General features: G+C 38.2%; 1 protein-coding gene across 1 annotated transcript in view; it reads left to right on the top strand.

Moving 5' to 3' along the window:
• The window catches only part of LOC112044693 (acetylcholine receptor subunit alpha-like 2), a 31,227-nt gene extending 22,655 nt beyond the window's left edge, over window positions 1–8,572 (top strand). Inside the window, exons 6-8 of the mRNA XM_024080616.2 lie at window positions 1,518–2,085; window positions 2,634–2,826; window positions 5,336–8,572. Coding sequence (XP_023936384.1) covers window positions 1,518–2,085; window positions 2,634–2,826; window positions 5,336–5,533 — 959 coding nt within the window. The 3' untranslated portion in view covers window positions 5,534–8,572. The remainder of the gene's footprint in view (window positions 1–1,517; window positions 2,086–2,633; window positions 2,827–5,335) is intronic.
• The last annotated feature ends 9,911 nt before the right edge of the window (window positions 8,573–18,483 follow it).

Raw genomic sequence — 18,483 nt, 5'->3', positions numbered from 1 at the left:
AAAAACCTACATTACAGTATTTTTTTTTTTATTCTTTACAAGTTAGCCCTTGACCACAATCTCACCTGATAGTAAGTGATGTTGATGGTAGCGGGCTAACTTGTTAGGAGTAGGAAAACAAGCCACACCCCTTTCGGTTTCTACACGGCGTCGTACCGGAACGCTAAATCGCTTGGCGGTACGTCTTTGCTGGTAGGGTGGTAACTAGCCACGGCCGAAGCCTTCCACCAGCGAGACATACACCAATTAAGAAAACCTCAATCGGCCCACCCGGGTATCGAACCCAGGACCTCTGTAACGAGGTAACGCTTTTTGTTTGTTTGTAGCGGCCCGGAAACTACTGGACTGATTTAAAAGTTCTTTCACCAACATTAAGTAACATTATTTGCGTTAAAAATAGGCTTTCATCTGGAAATCAAATTCAAGATCTTAGTCATAAAGCATCGAATACTAGAAATATGGCCCATGTATAGGCTATTTTTACACTCGCCTTTTTCAGATGCACATTGATTTTTCCAAAACCCGACATTGTGTTTCACACAATGGTGATCCAATGAACTCGGTTCAGTTGGTTTCTATGTTGCCCGGTCGAACGATCATAGAGACGTTCTACAAATATTTGTTTTATTCTTTGAGATATTGTATTGTCTCTTATTTTAGCATATACCTAAAGACATCACCATTAGTTATCAGCATATATAGCTTAGTGTTATTAGTTGCACTACTGCAATCTTGATTAAGCCTCCTTTTTTGTAAAAAAGGGGGCGTGTAGCCTAGATCCACCACGCAGCTCTAATAATATGACTCTTTAACAATAATTATCAGATGTTAATAATAATGACTGACAACTTAACAAATTTTCCGAGGCTCACAATGTTACACGACCAGCTTCCCACCTCTAGGCCATAAAGAGAAATGCCCACCGGCCAATACGATGTCGCCCCCTGTCACCCAGGTATACCCCTGTATATGGAGATGAAAGTATGATGTATCAATAACGATCTGATTAAATAGTTGAGTTAATAAAAGTATGTTGCTTGAAGAAAATAGCGTTTTTTTTATCAGTATTTTTGCTCAAAAAGTTCGCCGTTGTACCAAAGCGGCTAAGCGTCATTGAAATCTGCATTATTTTGTTTGTATTATTTTTTCTGTTACCAACAAGCTTAACAAACAAGAAAACCAACAAACAAACCAATCAAGAGTCTTAAAAAATTACAAAAACTCAGGTGAATAATCAACGATCTTTGCTTGTCCCCGTTGGAATTAGAAATGTCGTTGTTATAAGTATGTTGATATAAGTAAATTGCCGGGTGGTTAGGGTTTGCCAGGGCCAAGGTATGGGCAATTACCTTTCAAGTTTCAAGTTCAAGTTTCTAGGAAAAACGAAAAGCTCAGTACTCTGGACTCGACCCAACGACCTCGTGATAAGATAACATAGGCTAACCACTTTACAAACGGGTTTATACCCAAAATAGTTCAAAGCATAACGACAATCCAATTTAAATATTTTGTTCCAGATATTTTCTTCAACATCACCTTGCGAAGGAAAACCTTATTCTACACAGTGAACCTCATAGTCCCTTGCGTTGGCATATCATATCTGTCTGTCCTTGTATTTTACTTACCAGCTGACTCCGGCGAAAAGATCGCTTTGAGCATATCCATCCTGCTTTCGCAAACCATGTTCTTCCTCCTAATTTCGGAGATCATTCCTTCAACATCCCTAGCTTTGCCGTTACTGGGAAAATATCTCCTATTCACAATGTTACTTGTTGGTCTCTCTGTTGTTATAACCATTGTGATACTCAACGTACATTATAGAAAACCCAGTACCCACCAAATGGCGCCTTGGGTTAGGAAATTCTTTATAACCAAATTGCCGAAGTTGCTGTTAATGAGAGTGCCAAAGGATTTGTTGAGAGACTTGGCAGCGCAGAAGATAGCCGGGAGGAGTATGAAGAAGAATAAATTTAAAGATGCTTTGGCTGCGGATCAGACCAATTCGAACGCCTCAAGCCCTGACTCCTTGCGTCATCATCTACCTGGTGGATGTAATGGCTTACACTCAACTACAGCTACTAACAGGTAAATTATTATTCATTAACAAGAACAACAGTGTACAGGGGAGGAGTGTGACTTCGAAACCCCTTTTACGAAAAACAAGTTGCTTAGCAACCACCACACGCACATGCTTCATTTATTTCGCACACAAACGCGGTCTCTGTACATCTAACCAGAGCCAAACGATCTTCCAAGAGAAGAATAGACTTCCTTCTTCTTTAGAAATAGTTTCTCTTGTAACTCATAAAAAAAAGATCTCACATAACGTTTAGCATAAAAGAAAATAATACTTTTTCTTTAAAAAAAAATATAATATTTTGCCATATCATTTTTATATAATATGACCAGTATTCCAGATTCCATCCATTTAGTCGAAAATAAGTTAGAAGCGGGTACGATAATAGTCCAAAGTACTCGGATCGAACCAGTTTATTAATTCCAGTAGGTACATTTACCATGGCTTATTAATTAAGGCTTAAAGACCCTTACTGAAGAAAAGAGGTCTGTGGCGGTCTTTTGTGGCTGTGACGTAGGCTGTGTGGGAGCACTAACTATTTTGTTTTGGGCACTAGGTTCAGCGGTCTAGTCGGAGCGCTGGGCAGCCTCGGCGCAGGGTACAACGGACTGCCTTCAGTCATGTCCGGGTTGGACGACTCTCTCAGTGACATCACCCCTCGCAAGAAGTACCCGTTCGAGCTGGAGAAGGCCATCCACAACGTCATGTTCATACAGCACCATATGCAACGGCAGGATGAGTTCAATGCGGTATGTTAACTTATGTATAAAATGAAATCAAATCATCGTTTATTTGATCAAAACATGTGGTGACAAAAGATGACAAACAAAATATGTACAATGTTTTCGCCTTGAAGGGCGTGCAAACTTCACAAAACATTACTTAGAAACTATATCGTCACAAAATCATATTTTAATACTTAATTAAACATTTTGTAGTAGCATCATTGGAGTCGTAATTCTTTAACCACAAACACAGAGATAACCATTGCATAATCTAGAGAGATAGTTAACATTATGTCATTTTAAATAATAATAACTATGACGCAATTAAGAAAATACAAAATACTAAATAAAAATTAAAAACTAAATAAAAATGTCAAAAATAGTTCAAAAAATAAAAGTAAAAGAAATGTCAAAGGTTGTCATTAAGATACTCGTTGATGAAGTACACTAGCAAACGCCCCATTTCATCCGCGTAGTTCCCGTTCCCGTGGGAAGACGGGGATAAAATACAGCCCATTACAATCACAAATAACGTGGCTTTCTAGTGGCACAAGATTTTTATAATCGGTTCAATAGATCCAGAGACAATCTCACAAACTCTCTTCATAATGTTTGTCTTGAATAAATGAATGTTTCATTAATAGAATCAACTTAGATAGGCTTTACTGAAATTTGAAGCACTGAGGGTAAAGCTAAGCAAAGAAACAACATCATCATCATCATCATATCAGCCGATGGACGTCCACTGCAGGACATAGGCATTTTGTAGGGACTTCCAAACATCACGATCATCCAGCGAATCCGACTCGCTTGATGTCGCCAGTCCAGCTATGTATAACTATGTATGATAGAAATCTAATCATTTTTACAGATGCCAAGCAGTGTAACATACTCATAGGCAACATTAACTCATCGCTAACTTGTTTAAACGAGTTTCCAACAGTTCTTAGCATGCATACTATTTATTGCTATATGCTTAGCTACTATAGTTCCGCAAATCTCTGGCCAAAAGAAGCCTACGTCAAAATTTAGTTTGCTAGTGGTTGAGTCACGTAAATGGGACCTTTAATGACGTGGCCATACTCTTTGAAGGAAACGTTATTCAACTTGAGGTCAGGCGTATTAAGTGGAGCTTTAGAAACTGGCTGCAAAATTAGATTTCTTTTACAAAGTCGTGTAAAACCACGAAGCTTGTTTGGGTTTTCTATTAAAATTTCACTAAAGAATTTGTGTGTGTGTGTGTGTGCGTGTGTGTTTGTGAATCACGCCGTGGTAACGACGACTTGGAGAAAATGATTGTGGTGGGAAATGTGGAAGGCAAACGGCCACGAGGTAGATCTACAACCCGATGGTCGGATCTTCTCAAGGAAACAGGAGCCCGCACCTTTTACAGTGCCGTCCAAATAGGTAGTCCAGTAATAAGTAGTCCAGTAGTAAATAGGTTGATCCAAATAAGTAGGCCAGCGACCGTACTCGATGGAAGAGCATTGTATACTAAAAGATGACTCGCCATGGTGGTCACGATCCTTAGTCATGAGGGACCGACTGGAGAGAGAGAAAGAATTTGTATAACTACATACTCAGAACAGTTTTAACTATAGGCAAACGTGCAGGTGTGTTTCATTCAATCACTCATTCGTTCATTCACTCATAGACTGATCTGGTGCGTACATCCTGCACCTCTCTCGTTCATCTCTGAAATCATACCCGTACCCAATGATATTTTATACTAGAGATAGGACACTAGTGCATCAGATAGAAGCGGACAAATGTGTATACTTGTCTTAATTTCATTTAATCGCTTATTAAACAACGAAAGTTATTTAAACAAATATTACCTAAATATCGTCTAGAATTCCGAGTTGTGTGTTCAGAAAGTGTAAAAACTTTATATATATAAATATATAAAGGAATTAAAGACAAAATTGTGCATGTGTGCACTCAGTAGAGTCGGTAAATTCAGATCACGTTTTGCGGTGATTTTAAAGGCACGTAAGCTGTTTATAGTATAAAAGTAGCCTGTACTCCTTTACGCAGCCGAGAACTGACTTATGTGGGTTATCTTTCTCAGCCTTTTTTTTACTGTTCTTCTTGATCTAAAAAGCTTTAAGCTCTTGAAAAAATCGATTCAAGAATAAATAAAGGTGGTTAACCACCTTTTGAAAATTGTCTGATAGTCTAAATGTAACTTTGGCCGGTTTCTCACTCTATGTCAAATGAAAATACAAAACATGTGACTTATTAGAAGGTGCTGAAACTGAGACATATCTTGTTATTTGACATACAGTAAAAAGTGACGAAACGTATCTACGTTTATTCTCTCCGAAGGTGGTTAAATCGACGATAAATATTATAATTATATTCAACAGATCGTTACCTCTACGTAGTCGTTAGGTTTAATTCGTCAGTTTTTCCCAGAAAAGAGCAAAATAAACCGACTAAAATAATTAAACCTACTGAAATTAATGATGGGCCTAATTTCTCAGCACATGAATCATAATTAATATATTTAAATATTACCTTTTACCAACAGGAAGACCAGGACTGGGGCTTCGTGGCCATGGTGCTGGACCGTCTGTTTCTCTGGATCTTCACCATCGCCTCCATCGTGGGCACTTTCGCCATACTGTGCGAAGCGCCCTCTCTTTATGACGACACCAAGCCCATTGACATGGTGCTCTCATCTGTAGCACAACAGCAGTTCTTGCCCGTGGACAGCGGAGACTCTTAAACTAAATTTGTCATAGATTGTCTTCAGATGAACCGAATATGTTCATGTCTGGACTTAGGTCTTAGGTACTTCTATGGCATGGCGTTCTATGTAGAAAGTCAAGTGCGCATCGTATATATCGGACGCATCGCATCAAACGGATTTTAAATTTTATTGGATCAGTGGACGCACTTGTATGAGTTTCTATACAAAGAATACTAAAATCCGTTTGAAGCTATGCGTCCGATACGTACCTACGATATGGATTTGTGGACGCTATCCATTAAGCACCACTTTGCACAGAAATTATAGCTTTTCAACTTCGTTCGTAACACTCCCGATGGTCCACGCGGGCCGGGGGGCGTGTAGCGATCAACGAAAAACCCACGACTTACTATTCCCCCGTCGCCCGCATATCATGGGAGTGTCATCAACGAACTTGCCAGATTATAGAAATGTCACCACGGTTGTTTGAAATTACAACCACAGACAGGGACTGTCTGTCTTTCTAGGTACTTTTCTATTTACTCCAACACCTGTTATATAAAAACAGTGTTATTTAGGTAGGTATTCGTATATAACTTTTTTTTAATCAGTCTCAAACAGAACACTGAATCTCCATTTTTGAAGTTAGAAATAATAGAAATAGATATAAGTTTATTTCGTCAAATAACTATAACACAAGAAGTACACACAGAAAATAAAAGAAACTTATATGACATATGACATTGTGCACTGTTTAGTGAAATACTGTGTTGCAGCTATTAACGCACATCTCTGGAGATACAATCTTAGGGTGGCCGCTCACTGACAATTTTTAGTTGGCCGATAGTTGGACGACTTTTTAATTTTACGTGATTTAGTTGGACGATTTAGTTGGACAGATGTGCGGGCTGTCATACATCGCTATACCTGTTCTATACTCGGCCGATTAAGTCGGCCAACTATAAGTTGTAAGTGAGCGGGGTCTCTTACACATTAGTACAGAATTTTTTATTTCTTTTTTTAATTGTTAGTCTTTATAATTAAATAAAAACAGCATAGTTAAAAGAATAATTATAACATAGTTAAAAGAATAATTATAACAAGAGCCGTGATAGCCCAGTGGATATGACCTCTGCCTCCGATTCCGGAGGGTGTGGGTTCGAATCCGGTCCGGGGCATGCACCTCCAACTTTTCAGTTGTGTGCATTTTAAGAAATTAAATATCACGTGTCGCAATCGGTGAAGGAAAACATCGTGAGAAAACCTGCATACCAGAGAATTACCTTAATTCTCTGCGTGTGTGAAGTCTGCCAATCCGCATTGGGCCAGCGTGGTGGACTATTGGCCTAACCCCTCTCATTCTGAGAAGAGACTCGAGCTCAGCAGTGAGCCGAATATGGGTTGATGACGATGAAAAACAATGTTGATTATGCCTTCAGTCCAGTTTTAAAAAGTTTTAGTAATAAAGACTAAAAATGCATTAAAAACGAAACCAGAATTCAGATTTTATTAAATGATATCATTAAATATTACCTAATCATTATTTATAAAGCCAAAAGAAGGCTGTGATTTGTAAACTTATTATTAGAGAACGTGGATTGCAGAACGCAGAATTCATTCTGTCTGCGGGAGTTATAAATAGGAAAAATCACAAAGAAACAACAGAAAATTAGAAAATATCGAATATTGTAATTTGAAGGGATTTACCACATCCATTTTATGTATTAAGTCAACGGGTCAGGTTTTTTATAGAATTACTACATAATGTATTCTCATAATATAAGAACTTTAGACTTATTTTTATCTATATGACGCTAGGTAATTTAGTCGTATAATCATGGCTGTGTTAGTGTCAAAATGTTAATAAATAATGGCTTTTAATGATGTATTAAATATTGCCGTTTAAGGTGCGGTACTATGATAAATTAATAGTCGTTTGAATTTGTAAAGCCTAGAATTAGAATATATAGCCTCAGTGACTATACCCCAAAATGCCTAAATGAATTTATTTACATTGCAATCACTAACTGTTCGATGAATAATTTGAGTTGCTACGCATATTATCAAAAATGCCGTGATAGCCCAGTGGTTTCGACCTCTGCCTCCGATTCCGGAAGGAGTAGGTTGGAATCCGGCCCGGGCATGCACCTCCAACTTTTTAGTTGTGTGCATTTTAAGAAATTAAATATCACGTGTCTCAAACGGTGAAGGAAAAACATCGTGAAGAAACCTGCATTCCTGAGAATTTTCATATTTCTCTACATGTGTGAAGTCTTCCAATCCGTGGTGGACTATTGGCCTACCACTCTCATTCTGAGAGGAGACTTATGCTCAACAGTGAGCCGAATATTGATAATAATAAATGAATGATGATGTATATTTTTAATCATTTTCTTATCCTAAATAAATAACAGATGAGGGTATATATTTCTTATGCTGGATCTGGAACTGTTAAGGTTTATATAAACACACAAACTGTCATCTTATTAAATTCGAAGCAAAAAAGACTTCCCACCATACACTAACTATATTAAAAGCAAAATCTTCTTAAACTTTTATAATGAATTAATAGTTTGTTATAATATTTGATGACATACGGATCCGAGACTTGGTCGCTGACTATGGGCCTTATTAGAAGGCTCAAAGTCACTCAGCGGGCGATGGAGCGAGCTATGCTTGGAGTTTCTCTGCGTGATCGAATCAGGAATGAGGAGATCCGCAGACGAACCAAAGTCACTGACATAGCTCAGCGAGTCGCGAAGCTGAAGTGGCAATGGGCGGGCCACATAGTTCGGAGAGCCGATGGACGTTGGGGTCCCAAGGTGCTGGAATGGCGACCCCGCACCGGAAAGCGCAGTGTTGGGCGACCCCCCACTAGGTGGACCGAGGATATCAAGCAGGTTGCAGGGTGCCGCTGGATGCTGGCGGCTCGAGATCGTTGTGCTTGGAGGTCCATGCAAGAGGCCTATGTCCAGCAGTGGACGTCTATCGGCTGATAAGGTAAGGTAAGGTATAATATTTGTAGCGTGATACCCAGTGATGTCATTTTATTGTGGTATTTAATAAAAGTTATTGAATCTGTTTCGTGTGATTTTATTTATTTTCTATTTTCTTTTTTATTATTCTAATTTAAATTCCTATGTCTTTTAAATAAGACCAATATTCCCGCTCACCTTCAATAAGTCGGTAATACTATGTTAGGAGCAGGTACGACAATACTCCAGCGGGCGGGAATCGAATCGAGGTTGCTCTGCTTGAGTTTGACTCAGTCTTCACTGTGGAGTTATTTGGACTTACCAGACTTTATAAGTTATATAAAATGTATTAAAAGTGAGGAGTATCTCTGCAATCGAAACACAACTGATGAGATTCATAGTATCGTAAAGTAATTGTAACTAAAACTTGCTACTAGTAACTACAGTGCAAAAAGCTGGCCATATAGTTTGAGAAGTTGATGGATGTTGCTATCTCAAATCCCAAGATGCGGTAATGACCCCCGCGTCGTAATGGATGACCGACCCGTCATTAGATTTACCGACAATATCAACCAGGATAACAGGGACTCCTAGCATGAAAGCGCTCAAGCCCAGCCCTACCTATGTTGTTTGGAAGACCATAAAGGAGGCTTAAGTCCAGCAGTGAATTCATCAGCTGATGACAATGATGCCAAATGATCGTCATGTACCTACTTTAATAAACTAAATAGACAAGGTACTATTACACATGCTCTAAAATAGCATGCTATTTTTAAGTATGCTCCTGCATAAGCATGCTAAAAACAAACATTCGAATTACACGTGCTAATTTGTATCTACAGAGAGCGTCTCTGTCTATAGTATCGTGTTAGCAATGCTGATCGACTAGCATACTCAATAAGCAAACCTGTTTAAACGCGCTAAAAGCACGCCCCCTCCCACCCGCGCAGCAAATAGCATGCTCATGAATCGCTTAACTGTTGATTCTTGAGCTCGAAATAAGCATGCTCATTATTAGCAAAGTAGCAAATGCTCAATAGTAGCATGAAAGCATGCTTGAAATGAGCATGTGTAACAGTAGCTTTAGGCTTTGACTTTAATAATCTAAACAATCGTCAAACAAAAACATTCCACAGTGTAGAACAAAAATGCAACATCACCCTCGTATACCGGTGACGAATGTGTGCCATAAAACTGGGAATCGAAACAGTTAACGTATGAGCGATCCATTTAACTTGTCAACGTGTGAAAAATATTGCTCACTATACGTATGGAATTCATCCATAAAATCTGTATAAATACAGAAGTAATAAATCAACGTTCACTACTACTATCATATGCGTTTTTATTTTTTTGCATGGGATATTGTACTGATGACCCCTATAGATTTCATTGTATTGTTGCCCTTGTGTTTACAATTGAATTCAAGGCTTTGATTCTAAACTCATCATCAATCTAATTAATACTTTACCTTCTTCTTTATACTCGTAAGAAAGGATTTAGAGATTAGTCTTCACTTCTTCAATGTATTTGGGTGGTGGGAGGCTTCGGCCGTAGCTAATTACCACCCTACCGACAAAGATATACCGCCAAGTGATTTAGCGTTCCGGTACGATGTCGTGTAGAAACCCAAAGGGGTGTAGATTTTCATCCTAACAAGTTAGTCCGCTTCCATCTTAGATTGTATCATCACATATCAGATGAGATTGTAACTTGTAAAAAATAAAAAAAAAAATAAAAAAAAAATGTGGGTTGGCAGGTTAAGCCTGTGAACAATGATTAACTTGGTAACAATCACTATCGGATACGGAACCGTCAGCTCCAGAGTCACTCGATGTCTCTATAAATAAGTAAAGCATAAACAACATAAACAAATGAAAGTAATAAAAATAAACAAAAATCAAATAAAAGAAAATAAAATAATAAAAGAAGAAAATACTAGGTCAGTGTAATTAGCCAATGTCTAATTGCCAAAGATAATAATGATTTATTAGGATGGTTTTTGAAACTTTAGTAATAAAAGAAGAGAAATATAAAAACTTTACCTATCTACGTAGGTTTTACATCCACAAGATGAAAACCAAACAGCAAAAACTAAAAAGATTACCCTTCAAGATCAGATTCTCATAGAAACTTCACGATTCCTCTCTGGCCAATATTTTTGGCTTATGTTTGACCTCTGTGACGCTGCTGTGGTCCATTTTAAGGAGCTTAATGCAAAAAATTGTCTAAAAAAACTTGAAAGTTTTAGTGATATTTTTATGAATGCAGCAATATCTAAGGATAAAGCCCACTTAGTTGCTTAAGTTACTTAAGAAATTATTCTTTAAATAAATCATTAAAAGGTTAAAACAGTCTGAAAGGCCAAAACTGCATATTTTAAAAATTCACGGACATTTTAAAAGTAAAATAAGTATCCAAAGGGCATTCGGGAGCAGTGAAACATTTTTTTCGTAGTAGCTTATGTCCAAATAACGTCCAAACCAAACATTGGATAACCCCATTTGTGTGTGAAAGCGATTTGGAATATTGCCAGTTGCATGTACATAGTAGAAAGTAAGCTTTTTGCCATACATGATTGAGTGTCCGCTAAAATAACTGTTCTAATCCGTACTTCTTTTCATTATTACCAAATTTGGCTAAGCAGGGAGAATAACAGGAGCGGAGAAGGGTTAACTGTCAAGAACATCCTTAACCCCACACCATCGGTCCAAGGACGTAGTTACCGCCCTATCAGCCGTATCAATGATATACAAGGGCCCCCTTGCGAGTGAAAGCAAAAATTATTCAAATAAAATCCACAACCTCACTTAATCTGGTGCTTCCCGGAAAAAAGAACTTAAAAAAGCTTCAAGAGTTTCCACTTCAGAAGTGACAAAAGTCATTGGGTTTGCGCCCAACTGCACATGCACCATGCTACAGCGCACGAACTATAACGGTCAAGTTTCAAAAAATGAATTTTTAAGGACCACCCCAAAGTAAACAACGGATTAACCCAGACAGTAGTGTCCAAACGATTTGGAATATTGCCAATTGCATGTACACAGCGGCAAGCTGGGTTTTTAGTAGTCGAAATGTCGCTGACACATGATCGAGTGTCGCGGGAATATTTTATATCCACGGTTTAAAAAAAAACGCTAAACCAACAGCCACTAATGGAAAACCTTTCTGTTTTAGTAGTGACACCTAAGTGGTCGCTTATAAAAATTCAATTATTTAAATTTGACGTCATTGCTACTGTTGGGATATTTTTTGCAAAAATAATTCTCAATTTGGAAATAGGAGTTCTTTAAGCCCCACTCTTGAGCCAAGTCTCCAGTACTGTCTTAGGGTAGTATAGAATAAGTGTAGAAAAAGTTTTCAGATTGCTTCAAATACGTACCCAAAAATGTCGACTGGCTCTCCAGCTATAACAGATTTAAGCCACAGAACAGACAACGCTAAAAGCTAACGCTTTTAGCAATAGAGGTAGCAAGGGGGCGTGGCCCGCGTGCACCCGGGTATGCGGAACATCGCAAGCGTGTCCGCACATGTACTAGCAGTCTTGTTTTGTTCGGTGACAAAAGGAATAAAAAACATTCAAGTCTAAAGTAAGTTTAAAATAAGGGTGACATATTTCATTTTTCACTAAATATTAAACAGCCATTTCGGCCACGCCCCCGGGTACGCTGGTTTCAATACAAAGAATTGGCACTTTATAAATCTAGTTACCTCTTATATCTGTGGTTTAAGCCAAGAAAAGGGACCTGTATTACTTACTGTATCCATCGAAGTATACTCTAAGTATCTAAGTAGGTATGACAGATACCAAAAGCCACAACAAGACCAATTTAAACTCCCCAAGCACGAGTATATCCACCCACACCATTCAGCTATCGAGGCATAATTGGATTGAGTGAGGCTAATTCGGTTAAAGTAGGGGAATTTTAAAGATGCACGTTTAAGAGGAAAGAATGGAAGATCCGCAACTTGCGATTCAGACCACGTACCGCGAAGATATTACTAATGGACTCTTCGCCGCTGTTCAAACTGGAAAATTCTAGAAAATTTTATACCATCACTGTGTAATCGATGGAATACATTTCACATAAAAATTCTCTTTACTATATTCACTAACTCGCTCGTTGGTCCAGTGGTTAGATTGTGTGGCTTTGGATGACGAGGTCCTGGGTTCGAATTCTAGGTCGGACTGTGAAATACTGAGTTTTTCTTTGTTCTAAGAAATTAACAGTTAAATTCAGACCAAAGCTAGAAAGTTGGTTAAGCCCATAAGTCATTGATGAGTTTAACATTGTCACCTTATGCCCGCTAATCCGCATTGGGCCAGCGTGGTGGGTTATTATCATTCATTCATTGAGAGGAGACTCGAGTTCAGCTGTGAGCCGAATATAGGTTGATAATGATTTTTTTTTATTATTATTCTCTACAAGTTAGCCCTTGACTACAATCTCACCTGATGGTAAGTGATGATGCAATCTAAGATGGAAGCGGGCTAGGACTTGTTAGGAGTAGGATGAAATCCACACTCCTTTCGGTTACTATACGACATCGTACCGGAACGCTAAATCGCTTGGAGATACGTCTTTGGTGGGGTGGTAACTAGCCACGGCCGAAGCCTCCCACCAGCCAGACCTGGACCAATTAAGGAAACCTCGATCGGCCCAGCCGGGGATCGAACCCAGGACCTCCGTCTTGTAAATTCACCACGCACACCACTGCGTCACGGAGGCCGTCAAAATGATGTGCGTCGTGATATAGAAGTGCATCGTTGTTTTTTTAGTAAACGGGTTTCACTGTCACAAAATCCCCCTGAATCCCTGAACTGTGCCACACGGCCGTCAATAAAATTAATAAAAGTTCATAGTTTGCAACTAACAAAAGTTGCATAAATTCGTTTAGCGCGTCTTGATTTCAGCCCGACTGGCAAATCTGATTTGCCATTCGGACGGCAAATTATGCCGACGCCTTGACACTAATAAACACCGGGCGAGCTGCAATCGGCCTCTGACGCTTAAACTCCTTACATTTTGAAGTTGGATTTCATTAACTAATTAAAAGAGTTACTATTTCTCCTTGTTGGAAGCGTTGAAAGGATAAAATTAACAAGTGGTCACCCAATGGTCGAAATTCTACCTTTAACTGTAAATTTCTTAGACAAAATAATAGCTCAGTATCTCATAAGCCGACCCAGAATTTGAACCCAGGGCCTCATAATCGGAAACCTGTTATGCCATGCTAACCACTAGACCAATGAGGCAGTTAAGTATAATTTCATCATTATCAACCCATATTCGACTCAATGCTGAGCTCGAGTCTCCTCTCAGAATAAAAGGGGTTAGGCCAATAGTCCACCACGCTGGCCCAATGCTGATTAGCAGACTTCATACACGCAGTGAATTAAGAAAATTCTCTGGTATGCAAGTTTCCTCACGATGTTTTTCCTTCACCGTTTGAGACACGTGATATTTATTTTCTTAAAATTCACAACTGAAAAGTAGGAGGAGCATGCCCCGGACCGTATTCGAACCCACACCCTCTGAAATCGGAGGCAGAGGTCATATCGCAGTGGATATGACCTCTGCCTCCGATTCCGGAATCATACTTATACTACTTGATACGTGGCTATCACCTAACTAGTTAGGAGGAGGATGAAAAAAATCCAATGCTGGACATAGGGCATCTTCCACTACCATTCAGCCACTTCCCACCTTCTTGATGGCGTCGGACCATCTAGCTGGAAGGTGTCCACACTGCGCCTGCTGGTAGGTGGTCGCCACTCCAGAACACGTCTGCCCCCAGTGACCATCTGTTCTGTGACAAATTTGGCTCGCCCACTACCACCTCAGTTGGCTAATCCTTTGGGCTACGTTGATTAATTTCGTTCTCCTACGGATTTCCACGTCGACATTTTTATACTAATCAATAATAATCATACGTTTTATTGATTGATGAGTTCTTGTAAAACTAATCAAACTTTATGTAGGTATACATAAACTAACCCAGTTCTTGGTGAAAATGAGCTGAATCCGAGAGAAAACTTAATTCAAAGTTTAATCTCTCAGTTCAAGAAACTGACAAGAACACAGCTCCGCTAATGACTCTCGATTGTAATTGAACGTTCGTTCATATTTTTCAATCCAATGAATAAAAAATTGCAACGTAGGTATTTCAATAACATTTAACTTAAATTATATTCTCTTGGCCACAATATATATCTATCAATCTTATTCTTTACGGAAACAAATCGCGCCACCTAGTTAGTCTCAGTCTCGGACTACTATTTCCTACAATATTTTATCTTCGTATTCTCACGGGAACGGGAACTACACAGGTGAAACCGTGGGCCGGTAATAAAATAAAGTAAGTAAGTAATATGTCGAATGCAAAAACTTGGTAATTTTATAACAAACAAACTATTGAATAAGCTACTCGTTTTTGCAAATGCACGGCTACAGAGATAAAGCATTGTTCCCAAGACCCGTCCAAGACATCGCATTGTCTTCGCGTTTTTAATCGAATTCATCTCATTGAAAGAGACGGCGAAATTAAAGACGGCTCGCATAAATTAAGAAGACTTAAACAAACTTCCGACCACAAACCTTATTTATATAGATGACCTCTTTTCAGGGTGTTCAAAGGTTCCGCAGACTTAAGTAGTCACAAACTGATAATTTAAGCCCGCAATTTTGGCTTTACGGTTAACTGTCATTGTCATACCGAACGACTTTTGTTTATACAAGATCGAGAGTTCAGTAGCCAACAATCACCTACCCTTTTGGTTCAGTGTCTAGAATAAGGCTTCGTCTCTAAATTTTAAGTGCCTATGACGAGGCTTCGTATCTAAATTTTTTATTGCGCAAATTAAATCAAAAAGGGGGTAAAACATAGGGGTTGTAAATTTGTATGAAAATTGGTAAGTGTACTAGAAAAATACTAAAAATAATGTTATTCAAAGTTTTTTCAATATTCTGCTCCTAAAGCGTTAGAAAGGGGTTGAAGTTTCATTAATATAAATCGTTCTTGTTTTAAGTTATATTTTTGTAAAATGATTAGTGGACTGTATAATATATATAAAACTTAGGAAATATATATATAGAGGGGGGTGAAATACGGGTTAAAAGTTTACATCGATTTCTACGCGAACGAAGTCACGGGCGTCTGCTAGTAGATACTTTACAAATCAAACATTATGTTGGATATAGGGTCCTTATGTAACATGGTGTTGCTTCTATACGGCACAGTAAGCTGCACCATTACTAAGTATCCGTCATCTATTTTACGTATGCTGCACCCGCAGTAAGTACTCGTAGTAATCTGCAAGCTCCTTAATAGCTTATTATGCTAGCTTATTTTTGAAGGTGTCTTGCTCTAAGTTAATAATAATAATAATAAAACTCATTTATTCAGCTTAAGACTGGACAGAAATAGTTAAAACTAAATTAACTTAAAAATTAAGATAATTATAACTAAACAAAAAACACAACTGCACTTCTGGGCAAATAGTGCCTCCCGATGTGCAGCCTCTATGTTATTCCATTCAATTTATTCTCTGTACGTATAGTCTTCCTAATACAGTTTATATTTAAATATATATATATATATATTTATCTCAGCTGAAAAGGTCGCTGCCTCAGCATGGTGCTGCTTAACCTAAGTGTCATATTGTATTATTTCTCAATAAGGAGAAATGAAGCTGTAAATCGTGATTTGTTATGGCATATGCTAATACTGGGTCCCGTCGGTAAGATTTTGCTGCTGATCGAATTGGATCATCGGAATATTTATTACTACTGGGAGTTTGAAACCTTCGACTTCGTTTGTGTAACTTTGTATACTGATTTATATACACTGTAATAGGTCATTCACTGTTGAAATTCTACTATTTATACTTTGATATGTAAAGTATATGATATTATTGATTGACTAGCGGGCGCTCTCGACTTCGTTTGGCCTTAGACTCTTTAATCCAGCCCTTACAGTAGGATCGCTGTAAAAATGGAGTAACTTGGAGAAGTTTTCCCAAAATTTCCCTTCACTGCTCTGCTCCTATTGTTCGTAGCGTATATGAAAAGTATACCATAACCCTCCCAGGACTATGAAGAATAATTGTACCAAGTTTCGTTAAAATCCGTCTAGTAGTTTTTGTTTCTATGACGAACATACAGACAGATAGACTAACCAAAATTTTACCGATTGCATTTTTCGATCGATTTATCGATCACTAATCACCCCTGATAGGTATGTTAGAAATATATTTCATGCACAGAATTGACCTTTCTACAGATTTATTATAAGTAGGTATAGATGGAGTAAATATCTTCAAAGGATTTTCTGGATAAAGACGTCGTCGCTTGACATCAAAGAATAATAGGTCTACATATAGTTTCACCGAGTAACATAAATGTTATATTTTTCCCCGAATTTTCGTTAGTATTTTATTTATTTATTTGTTTATTTTTTGGTTTAATTATAACAGTGTTAATAAATACAAAACACTATTGAAAATTATAAAAAACATCAACCCTCCTGCTGCGGCACATTTGAGTGTACAAGCAACCAGAGTGGTGAGGGCTCCAGACTGAGGAACCTCCTCACAATACGCGCTGTCTCAACATAACTGCATTCTGTTTCGTGCGATTTGCGTTGCAGTTCTCTACCAGAACAATAAAAGTTTACTCAACATTACACATGGCAGTAATCTCGTAACCAAGGTTATTTCGATACTTTTTTTTCCTTTTCAGCTTTAACCAAATCATCGTCATGTGGAACAGTAATATCCACAATTATTGCACGACGCACTGACCGATCGACTATCAACATATCAAGTCTATTGGCAACAATATACCTTTCAGTGATAATCGATCGATCCCAGTAGAGCAATGCACTGCTATTTTCAGGAACTGAAGCTGGCTGATCTGTACTAAGGCATCTCAGAATCAATTATTATTTAATCTAGTATTAACCCTGAGATCTTTTACGTCCTGGACTAGACTCGGAGAGCTTTTACACTTGTCTAAACTCCTTCAACTTCATTGGTGCTTCTGCAGTCCTAGTAATGAACATCCAGAACACTATAAAAAATGCAAAATAACGAATTGCGAACCTGTTTGAAGGTAAGTAAAAGCAACATGTTGTTTTTCCTTAAAAATTCCTATTATACCAGCGTTGCTACATAAAATAACACGAATATCCAAAAGCGTCCTCTAGAAGCGTCCGTTTCGAACAGTATTTCGAACGGAGCTGTTCACGGGCTCCTTTGATACGAACGTTCGCTAAATTCACAGGATGCCGCGGATTTCTAAGAACATTATGTATGAATAGTTCCTCCGTCTATTGTAATATTTCACAACAGGTACCTTGTTTACCTCATAACAACATAAACTATACTGCTATGTCTACTTTAGGAAGTATGTATGAGTTTTTATATAGTGGTATGGTGTACTGTCTCATTGGTCTCATGGTTAGATGGTTCAGCTACGGATGAGTCTAGGGTTCGAATCCCGGGTCAGGTAAAAAAAAAATACGTTATTGGGATTTTGCTTACAAGAAAAATAGCTGCCTGGAGTTGGAAAGTAGATGGTATGGGTAAGACGTGGTGCCTTGCAGAGCACGTGAAGTCGTCGGTCCTGAGCCTGATCTTTCACCAGTCGTGTCGGTCTGCCATCCCATTGGTATGACAGTGACGCAATAGAGAGTGCACCTGTGCGCACATACTTGTGCACTTTATTATCTTATGCATACATGGTTAATCTCAACATGAGATTGGCCGCCGAGTATTGATTGCAAATATTATAAAAAGACATTTACTTAAAAATCCTTTATGTATTTGTAGGTGTAATGTAAAATCCGCGTTAGGTTTTGCGTTCTCTGTATTCTGTGGTAAAATTAGTAATATTTTCCAAACAAGTTACATAACAAATCGTGGGTATAATTGTTTTTTGTAATGTTTTCCTTTATGTACGAATACAAACATAAAGTACACAGGAAAGAAAAATATTAATAAAATAACGA

The sequence above is a fragment of the Bicyclus anynana genome, chromosome 17 (genome assembly GCF_947172395.1).
Source record: "Bicyclus anynana chromosome 17, ilBicAnyn1.1, whole genome shotgun sequence".
NCBI lineage: Eukaryota > Metazoa > Arthropoda > Insecta > Lepidoptera > Nymphalidae > Bicyclus > Bicyclus anynana.
This window is presented reverse-complemented; position numbering and strand designations above follow the sequence as displayed.